The 19,615-nt window shown below is 38.6% G+C and overlaps 1 protein-coding gene across 3 annotated transcripts in view; it reads right to left on the bottom strand.

Annotated features, from left to right (window-relative positions):
• Positions 1-11,131: 11,131 nt before the first annotated feature.
• The window catches only part of RC3H1 (ring finger and CCCH-type domains 1), a 74,308-nt gene continuing 65,824 nt past the window's right edge, over positions 11,132-19,615 (bottom strand). For all 3 annotated transcript variants that reach the window (XM_043484867.1, XM_043484868.1, XM_043484866.1), the window contains exon 20: positions 11,132-18,676. In XM_043484867.1, the coding sequence (XP_043340802.1) occupies positions 18,526-18,676 (151 nt within the window). In that variant the 3' untranslated portion in view covers positions 11,132-18,525. The remainder of the gene's footprint in view (positions 18,677-19,615) is intronic.

Below are 19,615 nucleotides of genomic sequence, written 5' to 3'. Positions count from 1 at the left end.
GAACTGGTGAGGAGGGGAGGCCTGAGGTCAAAGGCTGATGACCAGCTCCCAGGGTTAAGCAAAGCGTGGAGCCCAGTGTTGGTTAATTAGTAGAGAAGTTTTAAAGTTCAGTCAGGTCCAGAGAAAGAGGCCCACATTTCTTACTCTCTTCATCTTTATAGAAAAGGAAAAGGAGGAAGTGTTCACAAAACTTCATCAGAAAATAACTGACAGATGAGAACTCTGTCTGCGGGAATTTTTTTTTTCCTGGTTAACCAAACCAGGAAGTAGAAAATAGTACATATTCTATATAAATAAAATAGTATTACTGTATAAGCCACCAGGGAAGTCCCAAGAATACTGGTTGCTATTCCTTTCTCCAGGGGATCTTCCTGACCGGGGGATTGAGCCCAGGTCTCCAGCATTGGAGGCAGATTCTTTACCATCTGAGCCACCAGGGAAGCCCAGTATATAACTAGCCAAGTTGAATGTCCAGAAAATTCTAGCTTTCTACCTCTCAGTGCAATGCCCTCTTTCTCATAGCTTTTTAAGGAGACCAGAATAAAAGAGAGCTGATGTTATCTAATCAGAGGGGAGAGAAGAGAAATATTTTGAAACAGGTGCTACCTTCAGGCCTCTGAGAGACCATGTGTCTGTGACCCAGACAGGTTACACCTTTGTGTAAAATGGCCTCATTCCCCATTCAGCCTTGAAGTGGTTGAGAGGGACACAATAGCAGGGGCCTCAGGGTGCCGCCACAGACATTTCTTAAAGTGGAGGAGCTGGGTGAGGAATACTTGGAAAAATTCTATTGGGGGATTAGGAGACAGTGTGGGACAGGTGAAAAACAAGCTTGCAACTGCTGAAATACTTCTAAAAAGCAAACAGAATGAATTATATTTATGTATATTGTTAATTTTACTTATTTTAGTAATTGGGGAGATCAAGTCAAATTAGTGGAGATAAAGGGTAAGGTTTATATTTATTTCCCTCTTCCCAGATAAGCCAAAAACAGTATCACAAGGATTGCTACAACTGTATTCAAAGGATATAAGCCACCTTCAGTGTGATTGAAGACTGGTATTAAGTTGGTATTGTCATAGGCATTCTACAGAGTTCTCTATTCATTAGACAGGAGAAACCTCTACCTAGACTGAAGTTGTGTCTAATTTATTTTTTAACTTTTTTGGCCACACCCTGTGGCATGTGATCTTAGTTCAGGACCCAGGATTGAACTTGCACCCCCTGCATTGGAAGGCAGAGTCTATTCCCTAGAAGACTGGGTAAATCCCTGTGTCTAAGTTCTTGGCTGATTTAGACCCTGGACACTATGAAGGCCTCTGTGTATGGTGTAAATGGTTACAAGGAACAGTCCTAAAAAGCCCCAGAATGGTCAGAGTCTCTTGTCACTCCAGATTAAAGGCAATTGGAAAGTCTCCTATTCAACCACTTGTGTTCAGCAAACATAGGAGCACTACCTAGACAGCAGGCACTGTTGTCGAGGCTGGGAGCTCCAGTCAGGAAGACATGCGATGATCACATAAAGAACAAACATATAAAAAATAAACCTGGGACTTCCCTTCCAGCGGCTAAGACTCCGTGCTCCCAATGCAGGGGGCCTGGGTTCAATCGCTGGTCAGGGAAGTAGATCCCACATGCCGCAACTAAAGATTTAGCATGCTGCAACAAAGACCCTGCACAGCTAAATAAAATAAAATAAACTTAAAAATAATATAAAACCTGTAACATGTTCTATGTGCTTAGTTGCTCAGTCATGTCTGACTCTTTGCAACCCCATTGACTGTGGCTCTTCTGTCCATGGGAATTCTCCAGGAAAGAATATGGATTGGGTTGCCATGCCCTCCTCCAGGGGATCTTCCCAACCCAGGGATCAAACCCAGGTCTCCCACATTGCTGGCAGATTCTTTACCATCTGAGCTACCAGGGAAGCCCATGTTAGGTGTTAATAAGGGTTACAGAGGAAAATACAACAGGGCAAGGGAGTAGAAAGTGATGAGAGGAGATAGGGACATTATTGTTATAGAAAGGGTGGTAGGAAAGTCCTCCCTAATGAACTGACATTAAGGAACCAGAATGAAGTGGAGGGGGGCAGGGTGAGGAACCACATAGTACTTTCAGGAAAAGCTTTCCACATAGAAGAAACAGGAGATAACAAACATCCTGAGGTAGAATATGTGGTTCAAACCTATTGTTCCAGCTTGTAGAAGTTGTGAGACTTGTGCCTTGGAGGAAGGCAGACGAAGAGATGGAACACAAGGGGTGAAGGAGGTCTGGAGAACATCTGTGGGAAAAGAGATGAGGATGCAGATAGTGAAGAACTATACATCAGCAACTGGGTTTAATATGTTCATTCGTTCATTGAGTCATATGCTCATTTAATTAACATGTGTTTAATAAATGCCTATAGGTACCAGGTATGGTTGGTGCTGGGCCTGGGGCTATGAAGATGACTTTGCTCTCCAGGAGCTCCTTGCTTCACAGTAGACGCCAGACATGATGATAAACATGCCCATCAATGCTACTGGTCATCTGACTAAAGCTGGGCAGGAGAGGGTAAGATCAGGACGTGATAATATAGTGTAAGAAATTTTCAAGACTAAGATACAAAGTCTTTTTATTTTAAAATAATTCTAAAGTAACAAAAAAGTTGCAAAAGTAATACAAAATATTCTTATATATCCTTTACCCAGATTTCCCAAATTTTCACACTGTTCTCATCTTACATTTGCTTTCTGTTGTTTCTCATACCCCTCTCTTCCTCACTCTCTCTGACTCCCCATCTCTATTTTTTCTGTATTGTTTTAAAATAGTTTGCAGATATAAGTGCCCTTTTACCCTTATGCAGAGTGAGGTTCCTAAAAACAAGAACATCTCTTTATAATGTCACAGTATAAAAGACACAAGGTTGACAGTAATATAGTACCATTTTCAAATCCATAAATCTTATTCTAAATTTGCCAAATGTCCCACTGATATTCTATATTCTTTATAGCAAGTGGTTCTCAAAATTTTGGGTCTTAGGATCTCTTTTTAGTCTTGCTAAATTACATTTAAACATAATTATTTATATAACACATACATAAAATAATTTTAACTTCATGCATACACTGAAAGCTTTGCATGGGGGAACTCCCAGGATCACACTTTGGGAAACATTAATTTTTAGGCCCTGAAAGTCCCCGCCCCACCACCACCACTTCCAGGTCCAGGGTCACACACTGCATTCAACTGTCATGTTTCTTTGGTCTCCTCTAGTTTGGAACAGTTGCTCTCTTTTCTTTGTCTTTCATGACTATGGAATTTTTTAAAGAGTACGGGCCAGTTATTTTTGAAGAATGTCTTTCAATTTGAGTATATCTGAGGTTTCTTCAGGATTTGATTCAAGTTACACTTTTATTTTTGGTAGGAATACTAAAGAAATAATATTGCGTCATTCTCAGTGCATCATATCAGGAGGCATGAGTTATCAATTTATCCCATTAATTGGGATAATTGATGTTAGTTTTGATCACTTAGTTAAATAAGATCAGGACTGTAAAATTATAACATTTCCCTTTTTATTAAGTAAGTATCCTCTAAGAAGATATCTTGAGAACATCATACATTATTTTTCATCAAACTGTCACATGCTAATTATAGCATTCCTCAGTGGCTCTTCTGTAAGACTTTTAACGCATTTTTCCTAGTTCCCATCTGATTCCCTAAAAAGAATTATCACTGAAACCATTAGAATTCAGATATCAACTAAAGTGAGACAACACACTCTCTTGCTAGGGTGTGAGGAAAATGCCCTTTCACTCATTGCTGGTGGGAATGCAGACTACTATAACCCTTTGAAGGAAAATTTGGCAATATGAACATTACAAATGAGTTTACCCTTTGAGCTGGAAATTCCACTTCAGGAAGTGTATTCTACAGATATATCTGCATGGGTATAAGTAAGGTTACCGGTTATAACTTGATTTGCAATAGCACAAGATTAGAAACAATTTCCACCTATAGCAGACTAGTTAAACCAACATACATCCCCACAATGGAAAACTATGTTACTGTCAAAAAGAATGAGGCTGTTTTCTATGTGCGGATATGGGAGGGTTTCTAGGACCACTAAGCAGAAAGAAGCAAGCACTGCAGAGCAGTGCTTAGAGTGTGCTACCTTTCATATCACAAATTGGGGGTGATGGGGTAGGTGTCGAGAGACAAGGGTGGGAGTGAGATTTGTCAATATGAACCTTCTTAATTAATTTTCTATTTTTGAACATGTCAATGTATCATTTAGTCAAGACGGTATGGACTTCGTGAGCAAGAAGGGCGTCGGTGTTGTATTCCACAGAGGCCTGGGGAGACAGGAGTATAAGGGCATGACATGAAAGTGGTGGCAGCACCAAAGAGAAACTGGAAGCAGCTTGAGCCCCTGGCTGGTGACGGGAGGAAAGAATGAGAGTAGCCAAGTCAGTGTCTGCAGGTGGAGCAGAGGTGTTTAGGTGTGCTCTGCATGGGAAGCTAATTTCTAATGCCTGTATCATATTTCATTGTCTAGAATTTTAACCATTGCTTCACAGTAGCTTAGGTCAAAATCTTTAAATCTCTGAGATAATAATAATAGGTGCCATTTACTACACACCAGGATCTATGCTGAGAGCTTTATGAGCATTTGCTTCTACAATTCTCTTGTCAGCTCTACCAGGAATATATTATGCCCAGTTTACAGACAAAGCAACTGCTATTTACAAGGGTTAAAGACTTCCCCCAAATCACAAAGCTGGCAAGCAGAGATTCAAACCCTCGTCTGCCTGTCTCACAGGTCTTGGGCTCCTACAGGACGGCTATCAAGAAAATGTCCAGGGACTTCCCTGGTGGCAGTGGATAGGAATCCACCTGCCAATGTAGGAGACACAGGGTCGATCCCTGATCCTGCGGGGTCCCACATGCCTTGGAGCAACTGAACGCGTGTGCCACAACTACTGAGCCTGTGCTTTAGAGCCTGAGAACCACAACTACTGAAGTCCCACTGTCTAGAGCCCATGCTCCACAACAAGAGAAGCCCCAGCAATGAGAAGCTTCTGCACCACAACTAGAGAGTAGCTCCTGCTCTCCACAACCAGAGAAAAGCCTGAGCAGCAATGAAGACCCAGCAAAGCCAATAAATATCTAAATTACATTTTTTTTAAAGGTCTGTGTTAAAAAAAAAAAAAACCAAACTAAAGTTACCTAGAGTCAAATAAAAATTTCACACACACACACAAAGAAAATGTCTGTTTTCCCAGGTTAAAACTTACAGTGTCCAGTTGTTTTTCTTGAGGTAGAGTTTAAGTCACTATCTAGTCGCTCAGTCGTGTCTGACTCTGTGACCCTATGGACTGTAGCCCTTCAGGCTCCTCTGTCCATGGAATTTCCCAGGCAAGAATACTGGAGTGCGATGCCATTCCCTTTTTCAGGGGATCTTCCTGACCCCTGGGATGAACAATACAATACAGGGATGGAACCTGTATTGCAGGCAGATTCTTTACTGTCTGATCCACAAGGAAAGCCCCTCCTGAGTAGTCTCTATCAAGTTTGTCCAGGAGTCCCTCAAAATCCAGGGCCCAGAAGCAAACTTAAGAGGCTGTCACCATTTCCTTTGTCTACCCAAATTTTATCAGACCACGTTTGTCTTTGAGGCACATTCCTAACGTGATTTTTCCCAGGCAGTCCTTTGGAGTCTTTTACTACCAGCCCAGTCTTTAATTCTCTTGCACACAACTCCCCTTGGCTTTCATTGTGAAGATTTTGATGACCCCAACTCCCTTTCCTCTTGGTACATCTTAGACTGGTTTGATGAGGAAAGGAAAAAGCAGCTGGTATGTTGGGTGAACTCATTTGGGTCTCTATCTCTGTCTACACACACACACACACACACACAGAGTCATTAGTATTCTGTGAAGTGTTTTTTTTAATAACTGTATTTATTTATTTTTGGCTGTGCTGGGTCTTCACTGCTGCCTGCAGGCTTCCTCTACTTGTGATGAGCAGGGGTTACTCTCTAGTTGCAATGTGTGGGCTTCTCATTGTGGTGGCTTTTCTTGCGGCGGAGCCGGGCTTTAAGGTATAGTGGCTTCAGTAGGTGCGGCACGTGGGCTCTAGAGCACAGGCTCAGTAGTTGTGGCACATGGGCTTAGTTGCTTTGTGGCATGTGAGATCTTCCCGTACCAGAGATCGATCCCTTGTCTCCTGCATTGGCAGGCCAATTATTTACCACTGAGCCACCAGGAAAGCCCTGTGAGGTGTTTTGATAATTGTGTACCTTAAAATCAAATTCTTCATGGAAACATCTAACCGTTTCTGGAAGTGGAGGCAGACTTTCAGAACTTTTATTAGATAAAAACCAGCACTACTTCTATGCTGAGCGAAAACAAGGTTGGAAGGAGCTCAGAGGCCCTTGAAGAGCTCCGCGCTGTGTTAGGGGTGGGTTTGAGGAGCTGTGGAGAGGAAAGAATGTAGCATTCAATCGTCCTCTCTTTAATGCTTCCTTCAAGGCCGGTAATAAAATATACAACTCCTCTTTCCCTAGCCCTGCCTCTGGCCTCAGTTGTAACTCCTGTGAGCAGGAAATCGAGCTGGTCCTCGCCATTACCTCATATCCTGGACTTTTCTTTCTATGCTTTTCTTTGGAGACCTTGGCAGAGAATAAACAGTAGAACTGAGCTCCTGCTGTGGTTACTGAGTAACTCAAAGTTTAACTCTTCCACAGAAATTCGGCAAAACATCTAGCACACAAACACACACACACACAAAAACAGAGTTGTCTCCAACTCTCTTGGGTTTCTAGTTTGCTAGATGGCTACGATGGCTAGTAATTAGGGTGAAGTAGTAGCCATCTAGTAGTTAAGGCGAAAGAAAGTTTATCAAACTAAATCCTGCATTATCATTCAGCAGCTAATCTCAAAGCATCTCACTGGTATTTGTCCAAATTCTCGCAAATGTGAGAAAGTTCAGTTTCAGTTTCATGGAAATCAAATAAAAACAAATCCTTATTGAACATGTCCAGTGCACATGCCACTGGGTCTCGAATGTACCAGGTGCTCAATAAATATTTGTGTTTGAAGAAACCCAGGTTCAGAGTAGTTTGGCTGACTTATTAAGAAGGAAGTACTTTAAATTTCTCCCAAATGGAAGGTTAAGATTATTAAGTAAAGTAAAAAAGATTACTTATCATTGACACCTTGTATGAATAGAAACACTTCTTGCAAGGCTGAGCCAGAGAGCTTTGCATGGGGTCAAAGTTCATTGCTTAGTTCAGGAACTTGTAGGTGGTAAAAGAGAAATTGAGAAGACAGCAGAGGCAGAGGTTAGAGGTAGTGGGAGAAAGTCCCCTGGAGAGAGACAGGGTGGGTTGGACAGACCAAGCAGCAACAGGCAGAAACTCGCAGTAAAGCTGAAGTCAAGAGTGTATGTTTTGACAAGTACAGGTCAATTGTGTGACTGGTGTCTTTTACCTACTTCTGCCAAGGGATGCTTTAGCAAATTTAAGTCCTCTTGAGGGTGGAGGAGGAAATGAGGGGGTAGTAATAAATGAAGCTTGGCAGTTTTTTTTTTTTTTTTTTTTTTTTAAAGCTTGGCAGCTTTTATCCCATGAAGACATAGTTGGTTTCAGGTCCTTCCCAAACAGCCAGTGCTAAAAATCAACAGATACTGTACGGGCACAGGCTTCTAACTTTGAACAGAAACAAGTTCTAGGAACCACATCTCATGTGGCTTCACAGGTTCAGCTTACCAGGGAATTGTGCTGGATACAAAACCCTCCAGCTGCTCAGAGAGAAATGGCCTAGTTCATTCTGGAGAGGCAGCCTGCATCATGGCCTAAGGCCAGGAGTTCATCCGGTTGTCTAGCTTGTTGTCAGGTTAACAAAATGTCCAGTTAGATAACAATGGTAAGCATAGGGACGGAGGAAAATTAGAGGGAATGCTTTAGATCCTAATAGCCTGAACATTTTTGGACTTGAGAGGATAACAAGATGATGACAAACTAAGGTCACTGTACATTTTCCTTAAAACTGAATTTAAGGGCTTTGATACCGTAATTTTTTTCCCTTTAACCTGATAATATTGGATCAGGCTATGCACTTGGTCAAGGGAATTACGGGAAGCGGCTGACTTTGGTGGCACCCATTTGGGTGTTTAGAAATGCCAATCATACTCGTGCTGTTCTCAAGTATGGCCTAAATACTGTTTCAGAAATTCCTCCCCTCCTTTTCATTTTCTTTGTCCTGCTGCAAGCCCTCATTATTTCTTCTAAGTCTATTGCAACAGATTTGTAACTGAGCTCTCTGCCTTAGGCCCTTTGTTGTTTAGTCACTTAGCTGTGTCCTATTCTTTGTGACCCCATGGCCTGTAGCCCACCAGGCTCTTCTGTCCATGGGATTTCCCAGGCAGGAATACTGGAGTGAATTTCATTCCACTCGGGATCTTCCTGATTCAGGGATCAAACCTGAGTCTCCTGCATTGCAGGTAAGATTCTTTACCACTGAGCCACCAAGGAAGCCATGCCTTAAGCCCTGTTCCACTTCAAATCACAATTACCACGTCACTCTCAGGTTGAAAATCTTGAGTAGTGTTTAATTGCTAAGGGAAAAAAATCACAACAACTCAAAAGGGGCACATAAAGCTTTCCAAGACCTGCCCACAACCTAACTTTTCTATATCCCCAACTCCTTGAAGTTCTGTTCCAGGCCATGTACTGTGTGCTCCCAGGCTTAGAACTTCTGCTCTGTTCACCATACAAACACTTCTGTGCCTTTCGGGACCAACTCCTGAAATGTAAAAACTGCTGAGTCGCCGTGCTTCTCCAGCCTTACGTTTGTCTTTAAGTGGTCTCCGAGTTGTGCTCATTATGCCTCACATGTTATTCATTTCACTAAAATAGGCATAAACTGGACCCCTCTGCTTCTAAAATTGCCTATCAAGAAAGAACCCCACTACTCCAAAGTGTGGTCTGTGGGGTTGGTTTTTGGACAGACAGCACCAGCATCACCTGGGAGCCTGTGAGACAGTCTCAGACCAACTCCAGACCTGCTGAAACAGGAGCTGCACTTTAACCAGAGCCCCAGGTGAACTGCATTCACCTTAGGATTGAGAAGCAGGCTGACACAGAGCCTATTCAATAACCATGACTAAAGAGGCACAAATCCGATCGCTTTAGTTCCCCAACTTACAACCCTTCCTTGGACAGCTTTTAGTTTCAGAATAAAGCCCAGCTTTGTGACCTGGCTCTGCATCTGAAGCCACCTCACTCTCTCCTCTCACTTCAATGACCTTCTTTCAGTTTCCGTAACAGTCTTTCTTTCTTGGTGGAGTTCACACATCTTTTTTTCTCTGAATAGGAGTCTCCTTATCCCCCCACCCCCCGGAACCCCCTACCCCGCCCCAAGCCATTTCTTACCTTCAAGGCCACTGTCTCAGGAAAGCTTTTGCTGCTCAGCCAGGCAAGGTTAAATCTTCCTTGCGTATATTCTCACAGCTCCTTGCCTTTTCTTCTGAAGATAATTGTGGATGAATAATCTTTTGGGTGGAGAAGGAAATGGCAAGCCACTCCAGTATTCTTGCCTGGAGAATCCTATGGACAGAGGAGCCTGCTGGGCTATAGTCCATGGAGTCGCAAAGAGCTGGGCATGACTGAGCCACTAACACAACAATGATCCTTTGGTAATTCTGTCTGTGGTGTTCTGTAGATGATTGTTACCTATCCATAAAGGTACACGTCAAGTTCTATAGCTGGAGTTTGAGCTCCTTGAGGGCAGAGAATATTCTTTGTTCTCTATAGTATTGTGCCATATGGGGAGTACTCAGTAAATTACTTTAGTAAATACTGTAGTAAGTATTCAGTGAGTAGTTGCAAGTTTACTTCTGATGTGCTAGCTGGTCCCAATAAGGGTGGCAAGCCATTAACTAACTGAGCTACCATGTTGGAAAGCAGAGGAGTTTACAAATTGATCATGAAGACTAGCTGGTTACTGGGACTGAAATGCTAATACACACAAAGACACAAACTCTTATTCATCAATGAGTCTCAGTGTAAAGGATCAGAAAGTAACCTGTTGCTTGTAAGCAGGGTGGGCCTGGGTAAGTGGTTAAGACAGTAGGTCTGGTTTTGGAATTCCCATTCTCGATTTTATTTCAGGCAATAGTTAACATCCCTCATACTGCCTGAGAGTTTTTTTTTTTTTTTTTGACTGTGGCCACTTCTCTTGAGGTCTGAAATGGTACCAATGGAAACCTAATGTTAACTGATAGTAGAAGGCGTGACGTTTGTTCACTGGTAATATACATTATTTTTCTTTAAAAAATATTTAGTTATTTTAAAGGAAACTCTACCCACTGTCAGTTATATGTCTTCTAAAAATATGGACATTTTATTCTGTAACAATGTGCTATTGTCACCCTGAACAAAATGTTATTCCTTTGTTTTTTCTAATATTCAATGTGTAAGTCAAATTCCCCTAACTATATATATATACAAATCTTCGAATGTTTGGTTTGTTGAAATTAGGATCCAAAGTCCACACACTGCACATGACTTTTGTATCTCTTAAACTCCTTTTAATCTAAAGTAGTCCCCTCCCCTCCTCCGCTTTTTTCTTTAAGCCACTGAGTTCTTGAAGAGGGTATATTTTACAGTAGTCTCTAAAAATTCTCTAAATGTCAGGACTGATTAATTGGTGGGGATTGCAAGACAATTAGGAAAAGTGAGTAAGAAAGACAAAAAATATTTGCATCAGGAAGGTATTCAGAGTAAGGCCATGTTGCCTAAGCATAAAAAGGTCCTGCTTTTAAGAGACAGCATAAAAACCAGAACTTTGCATGTTAACCATGGAGTCTCATTGAACGCTGACCCTAGGATCTGAGAAACATTACCTTTATCCCCAATGTGCAGTCACTGTATAACAAATGAAGGATTCTGGACTGTGGTGTTGGATTAATTCCTGTGAAATCTATGAAACTGGCACTATGAGTATGTGTTTGTGTGTATTATCTACTTCTCTATTTTTCATCTAAAAAACAAACACAACTCCATAAAAAAGGTACAAACAAGTACACAATACCAGGGTTAGAATAAGATGGCACGGGCTCATTTACAAAAAAAGACTACGCGTTTCTCATTAATTTATCATTTAATATAAATGCTGACAGAAAGCAGATAAAGACCTTGTAGACACTTTCATATATTTACAAACCAAAAGGCAAATCACCTCCTTCTACTTGTTAAAATAATCCTTTTATCTGCAACTTGTGGGAGCCTTAAACACTAATTTGGAGCAACATGAGGCTGAGTCAGTTTCCAAGATAATAATGAAAATAATACCATTTTAACAAAAGTGGCAACTTTGATATAAACAGCATGCAAACAGGTTGAACAAGACGGCCTCATCCTCTCAAAACCCTGCAACAAGTAGACTATGTACTTACTCAGACCCAGCATTTAGCTGTCCTAAACATCTTTCTATTACTACTTTTTCCCACCTCACTTTTTTGAAGGCCATTTAAAAATTGAATATACAAACAGATTTTTAAAGAGAGAAAAATGGTCTACTTCAAAAACAGGGTTCTTCTTTCCTATTCCCAAAGAACTTCCAGGAGATAACGTCTTCAAATAAGATTTCACAGTTTGCCAGATGCTAATTTCACAGCTTGTGAAATTCCAACTCATTATCTGTCTTCACTTTTTTAAAGAAAAGTTGGAAACACCTGGAAAAAGTAAAATTTCACGAACTTTAGTAATTTAAAAATGAGCTGTCCCTTTAAGGCTCAATATTTTTAGTTCTTAACAGGTAGGTGAGGCAGGCAAGAAAGAACAGGGAGCTAAGGTAAGGGGAAAATAACAGAAATGCACAAAAACTTTTAAAAATGATATTCTGTCTAGCACTAATTTAAGAACAGGAGACATAAATTTTCACTATTCAAACTGGAAATGATTTCATGGTCATTTATACCCTGACTCAAATCTCATGGGCTCCTTTATTAACCTACATTATTTTTGTCTTGTTAAATATACCTCTGCAGGGCACAATCACATACAATCAATACGATTGGTAAATTACACAAGCTCTATCCCAAGCAAATATGCATCAATATTAAAAACTTATTAAAAAACAAACAAACAAAATAAAACAAAATAAATCCACCCAAAAAGGTGATAATGACTGCAGAATGTCTCGGGGAGACTGGTATGAGCCTAAAGACCAAATTGACTATAGTCAGGGGAAAAGGGGAAGAGGGGTAACAAGGGGAAGTGACCACACACAAGAAGAGGAATCTCACAACTGGAAAATGTTTAAGTGGGTGAAAGGTTTTTTTCATTATCTTAATTCACTTTTTCCATTTCTGTTGTTCTAAAAAGTCATAGATTCATTATAAAGTAAAATAATGAAGCCTATGGATCAGTGGGGGGGAAAAAAAAATCAACTTTTTTTCTCTAAGTTCCTTTCATTCCCAGAATGTAGGAAGAAGAGAAAGGATGAAGAAGAAATAAAGGAAATTTAGGCAACAATACACCTGGAAAAAGTAGCTCTCAGAACAGTGTCTTAGTTGAACAGAGGATGTAAACATGATAAGCAAAAGCTTAAAATGCCTTGAAATCAGAGGAATATTTTACAGGGTGGCTCAGATATTACTGTGAGAATGGTAGTCAATTAGTGGAGAAAGATTATGCTAATAAATGGTGATTTCTAAAAAAAAAAAAAAAAAAAAGGGCTACCAATTATCCACCCAATAGTTTGCTTCCATTCTTCTCTTGATCCTTTCATACATCAGCTGGAGTTGGAGTAGGGGGCCACCTGACAGTTTCCAGTTATAAGATGACTCTTGAGTGTACAACCCAGAATGGATGCCAAAGACTTGTGAGCTCTGTCTACTTAAAGAGTTTAAATTAAAAACAAAACAAAACTAAAAAGAAAAAAAGAAAAACCACACAAAAAACCCCAACTAGAAACAATGAGACCTCAATACAAGAAAATAAATCACCTTATCTAGTATATAAAATACATTTAGGATAACAAACTCCACAGGATTTTATTTTTCTAAATACATATTTTGGACACAATATTTTGTCGTGAGGCTTATTTTAAGTTCTCTCTCTCTTGGGTTATTGTGCCTTATTTTCTTTGAAAATGAAAGTTATTAATCTCCAGATGTTCTGCTCAGGAATAAAGTTTAGGGGAAGTTCAGTGTTTGGCTGAAAACTCACAAGCTCTGTAATTCCAGTGGTGAGGTTAGTCCCTTTATCACAACAGGATTTCAAAGGGATCTTTACCCACTTTGTTCAGTGCAGCATTGAAAACTCACCCATTGGGAACATATTTATTATTAAAAGGTATTACTTCTTGGTGGTGGCAGTTTTTTTATTCTTAAGTAAGGTTGCTGCTAGTGTTACTTTCAGTTAGAATCTAAAACATGTGAAAACATCTTTAGCAAAGAAAATCTTAAGAATCAAATTGTAAGCTGGCATTTACTATAATTAATAGTGTCTTTTGACAAAAACATCTTTCTTTTTCCAAGTGGCTCAGGAAAGTTGAAATAGAATTTAAAAAAAATATATTAACTGCAATCCACCTGTAATTCCCAATAAGTAATTTCAGCAGGAAAATTTCATAAAGCTGAGTTGAAGCCACAAATAAATATAAAAATCATAGTTGTCCAAGGCAGAAAAGTATGCATATAGGCCAGCAAAATGGGCAGTCAAGTAAAATAACGACAGCAGTAGACTGCTTACTTTTTCAATCCCTAATGTAGAAGGTAAAATATGCTTTAGTTTAGAAGCCCTAATTTTCACTTAAAAGGATAGGCAGATTTTTCAGGGAAGATATCACCTTGCAAACACAATAATCATCTATCATCAATAACAACAAAATACAATTGAACTTTTAGGGTAAAAATCTAAGTAAACACTGCAGTTAATTTCCAAACAGGTTCTTAATTTCCCCTAAAAAGTAACTGGGCCTTTTAATGACATATAAAACATTACAAGTGCTTTTCACAGACAGAGTTTATACATGAAACCTTTACTCAACTCTTTAAAATGAGCAAAAAGAAAGCAGAAAAGAGATGGTTAGATCTCCATCTATCACCATTTGTATATAAGCATTAGCAACCGAGTACTCTCTATCTTTAGTGAAAAGAATCTCTTTTTCTCTGAATCTGAATATAATCTAACAAGTACTGACTACAGTTAATTATCTTTCACCAATCACATGTTCACGGATTCTTTTACTCAGTCCCAAGACTTGATCACAGTGACAGTAGACTGTCCTACAGGCACAAGTAAAATAACAAAAATATAACAAACTATCATGACAAGACAATCTCAGTATATGGGGGGAGGAACTGCTTACACACAAAAGATGTAAAAGATGACATTCATGGTTTTAGAAAAACTGATGGATTTTCATTACTTTTATATTTTATAAGGCCAGCTAACTTTAAGAGTTAACTTTGGATACATCTCCCTACACAGTATAATCAACTCATGAATACTAAGAGGTTTCACAATCAAAATGGCCACTATTTCCTCCCAAACCAAAACAGAGTAAAGCACAAGTCTTTGGCTCTCCTTTAAAGAAAACAGCAGGTTACCATTCCTAACCAGACCTTTGTTTTGCCTACCAGTAGGGCAAATACCACATTTGTGCATCACTGAGTAATAACACCATTAGAAAAGGCAACTTCACAGAAGTTATTGGCTAAGCGAATTCATTTGAATGCTCTGTTTTGAGGCAGCAAACTGTCACTGTTGCAGATTGGGGAGGGCAGTGGGTAAATCAAGGGGAATTCGCAAGACAGATAAGGGCCAGAGAAAAAAGAAAAACAAAAACAAACTTTTGAGCTCCAACTTTGAAGACCTATGGAAAATCCGAAGGAGTTACATATTCAAGACAGCAAATGAGACTCATACCAATTTTAGGTCTTTCAGACCAAAAAAAAAAAAAAAAAGAAAAAAAAAGGGAAAGACTAGGAGGAAAGGGAAATAAAATGAGAGAAGGAAATTAGCCATATTAATGCTGTATGAAATATATTTTTATACATTCTGCGTAGTTAAGTATTTGTAGCTGGTATTAAAAATAGTGTCTTACTATTTGAATATTACTAGAAACCTATGACTAATTTTTCTTTTGATTAGAAAAGTAACAAGGAATGGATCTTTGGTCACATCAGCCTCTGTAAATTACCCAAGACATGGCAGCTACTGAACTTATGACAATATCTATAAGCAAGGAGAAAAAACTACATACCGGTCAGAAAATTGAGTCTAGATATCTTATTCTCAGTTCTTCTACCCTCTTCCTAAGACCCACTGAATAAAGAAAAGGTCAAAGTACTTTTATACTCTGGTTATAATAAAATTATGGTGTTATCCAAACAGAACTGAAAGCAATGCTTATTACTCCTACCTTAACCCTTCAAAAGTGTTCATTTTCATCTGAGATGTCTGAGTATTGCCTTTTAATTCAGAAGAAATTAACATTTGAATAAGTAAAAAGCCTAAAGATGGTATTTCCTATCTGACTGGCTTCATCATTTAACTGTTTCTGGGAATAAATCTAAGAAGCCAGAAAAGTCAATATCTTTCATAGATTTTAAGAAAAAAGCAGTTAAAAAGTCAAAACAGTTTTGCCAAAACAGGCCGTTTACCATTATAGGCTCATCATATGATAAAAAATGTCACAGGGAAAAGGAAAAGAAAGTAAGAGAAAAACAAATTTTTTGGAGGTTTTATTGAATTCCTAAAACTGCTTATGAGCACTGGAAAAGTTGTAAGAATTTCCATGAGGTAAGGCAGAAAAACTAATCTTAAATAGATGAGTTACAGGCACACATACCTTCCTCTTGCTGTTCTACCCACCTAGATTTCCTCTCAAGGGTGGGGTCTTAGAGAGGTATAGCTAGAATTAAGGCTATAATTTAAGAGATCCCCCATCCTCACTCCATGAAAATACCTTAAAAAGAGAGACTATTTTAAGTCAGTTCAAAACAGTAGCTTTTCTGGTTTTATTCAGAATAGGAAAACATAAATCAATCCCTCTTTCTACCTAGCTTACAAAATCAAAATGGTGAAAGAATGAGTGTATTTGAATGAAATAAACAAGAACAACAAAAGTTGAGCTATTAGGGGTTTCAGAAGATACCCAAAATGTAATTTTACTTTTACTCCATATTTCAACAAAATCAACACCCATAAATTTCTTTTTAATACCAGAATCATTCTGAATTCAACTGCTCCTAAAACTTAGGAATTATCTAACATGTCCAAAGAAGAAATAAGATCTGCCCAAATCTGCCTACAGAAGGTTAGAGGCCAAGAATGTTGCCTTTTATGGTTAGAGAGAGAAATTAAAAATCTCAGGACTCTGTCAGACATAAAATTTCTCTGCTCCTCCTCCCAAAAACATAAGTACTTAAATAGTAAATGTAAGAGGGTTTTAAGCAAAATAAAACAAACGAAAAAAGGCAAAAAAGCAAATGTATTTTTTAAAAATAGGAAAATATGGATATCAACTGATAAAATGCCTCGTCTTCATTCAGTGCTTCTACCTCCCAATCAGTCATTTTATCGCAACAGCTGCGCTCATGCGAAAAAATCCATAAAACATACCCAATATATATACAGATATAGCTATGTATATATGTATATATATAATATATATATATAAATTTTTATTTAAATAAAAAAGAAAGCTCGAATCCCAAGCCAATATGTGTATATCAAATCCTTGACCAGCCAGGTCTGTAGGGCATAATCAAATTCAATGTGAAATAGTATATAAACACGGTGCCTTGACTGGGCAAATTAAATAATTGCTACTCAAAAGAGTGTTCTGTTTGGACTCTCCTACTGGTAGGCAATGGCAGGACTGTATTACCCTCCCCCCTCCCTTACCCCCCATTTGTTTCATTTAACAGTATGATAGACACAGAGCTTAGACTGAGGTGGTTATGACCTCAGCAGGAGTTAAGGGTTAAGAAAATAAGAAACAAGAAAAATACAAACTCTTGCTTTTACCCAACCAAAGCAATGCAGTAACTTATTACATAACCAGTGCTTTCTGTTTTAGTAGTATAATCCAGAAAGGGAAATTTCTAGAAAATCAGGCAAACATAGGGATACAGTGGGTGACTATGTCAAATAATCCCCACTAGACACATATAATATGGTCTTAGTTCAGTATAGACATGTGGCATCAGAATATGTGCAGCAGAACTAAATGAGAAAAATTATTCCTTATTCTCTTCAACATTTTCATGAGGAGTCTTTTCAGTATAGTGAAGCCAAGACTACAAAAATTGATTCCTAGGTACTTACCAACTACCTACTTGTGCTAATAATTCCAAAAAGCAACTACTGATCAACTTGTAAACTATCCTTAAGATTCAAGCAGTTCTCATTTGCCAAATCTCCTTGAAAACCAGTGGCTCTACTATATAGGAACTTTGTACTTTTGGTTTTTCAGAGTAAAACAAACATTCATTGAAATAATGTGGCTCTGCTCATTTTAAGTTCAATCAAGTGTTGAGCAGTTTTAAAACATGGTGGATTGTCCTGGTTTTTGAACATTCTATGATTTCAGAACTTCAACTTGGAAAAGCATTGCTCTGAATTTCCAGCCATTAGCTCAATATAGGTAATAAACTAAATATGTATTTTCAATGCTAATAAATTATAGTTCATCCTTAAAATAATTTCCATTTAAATCTTATCAAGCACTCTAAAATTGACTTGGATTTCTGATTACATTAAGAGAATGGAAGCAGTTCATGATATGAAAATGAGGTCTTCAAAAATTAATTGGCAATTATTTCTCTGAAAAGCTGAAATAAACACAAAAACAAGAAATAAAGCCCTCCTGAGCAACAACAAAGTTTTAATGCCATATGAAAAACCTCCCTACACATGAAGCTTGTGACCCAGAAAGAAAGAAAACGATGGCTTCCAAATAATGGCTCTTGGAAAAGTTGGTCTGCTGCACATTTTCTAATAACTAGTCTATTACTATTTCTCAAGCACCACAGAATTCTCAGAAAGACTGGTGCTTTTAGTCTGTGGTAATTTATGGGGTTGTGAGAGTTGGAAAAGGATTGGGGGTACGGAATTATACACTGGGTATGTAATAATACCAAAATACAAGAAAAACCTACTTCATTAAGATCATACAATTAATCAAACAGAGTGTATATATAATATCTTCTTTTTTTTTAAAGCCCTGGATCCAAGGCGTCCAAAGTTATTAAAATAAAGTTCATTCACAGAACAAAAACAAATTTAATCTGAATTGCTTGCAGATACTGCTAATTTTCTTTTTCTTTAAATTAAAAAATGCATTAATATGAACTATGTGCAGGGTTTATTTTTAGTAGTGGTGTTTGTGCACATTGCCTCCGGTGCTTTTCCTGGATTTCTCTGACCACTCTCAGAGAAAGGTTTAGAAGTTATCTGTTCTCCTACCCCTATGCCCGACAGATTGGTTAGGAGCAGGAGATAAAAGTAAGACTCCTCATATTTTAGGGAGTAGAACTGGATGTAACTCCTGATCTCTGGGAGTCATTATTGTCCCCTCCTCCCTCAGGGTCCTCTGACAGGTTCAGAGAGCTGGTCTTGTTGGACAGGAGGCTGATATTCTCTTGTGTCAATGCTGATCCATTAGGCACGTCACTGTTAACATTAAAAAAAAAGAGAGAGAGAGTTGGAATTTTAAAAGAGGGGAGAGAGAAAACTGATTATTAGTAGAATAAAATCAACAGGGCCTTTCTATATAGCACTATGGAAAATACATGAATGGCTTTCAAACTTTAATTTACAGCTCTATATCCATGCTTTATTTTAGCATATGGGTTGGCAAACCACGACAAGCTTGGTGATTGGTTTTTGTTTTGTTTAGCTGCCTGTTTCTGTAAATAAAGTTTTATTGGAACACAGCCTGCCCATCTGTTTACATATTGTCTATGGCTGCTTTCACATTACAACGGCAGAACTGAGAGTTCTGACATGGATAGTAAGACTAATAATCTTAAATATTCACTATCTGGCCTTTAGGAAAAATGCTGACCCCTGCTTTAGCAGGTTTACTAGGACAAGATAACACATGGATTTAAACAGACAAAAATCTAAGAGGGGAAGCAACAGAGCATTAGAAATTGTTGTATATCATCAGGAAGGCAACTCAGGACTATGCATTAAAAGCCTCAAAGTGCCCTAGCTGCAAAATATCCTAAGGTGCAAGATGTACAAAGAATTAACTACAATATATTTTTTGCAGGGTTGTTCATAATAATTGATATGTATTCTTCCGTACCTGTAGAAGAGTAAAGGGTGATAAGGATAGACCAAATTAAAAACCAGGGGGGATAGAACAGGGGATACATGGGTGAAAGAGGCTAAATGCCTGCACACTTAAGGGTATATATACATCAAAATGTTAACAATGGTTTTAAATAAATTATAAACCATGGGGAAGAAGGAGACGGAAGCAGAAAATTTCATTTCCTGGATATTAACAGATAATTCAACCTTGACTCTGTTCTAAAATAAGTTTTATTAACTCCTTTTTGTTGTTTAGGTGCTAGGTCGTGTCCAACTCTTTGTGACCACATG

The sequence above is a fragment of the Cervus canadensis genome, chromosome 13 (assembly GCF_019320065.1).
Source record: "Cervus canadensis isolate Bull #8, Minnesota chromosome 13, ASM1932006v1, whole genome shotgun sequence".
Classification (NCBI taxonomy): Eukaryota; Metazoa; Chordata; class Mammalia; order Artiodactyla; family Cervidae; genus Cervus; species Cervus canadensis.
The sequence above is the reverse complement of the archived record's forward strand: the minus strand, read 5'-3'. Positions and strand labels throughout refer to the sequence as shown.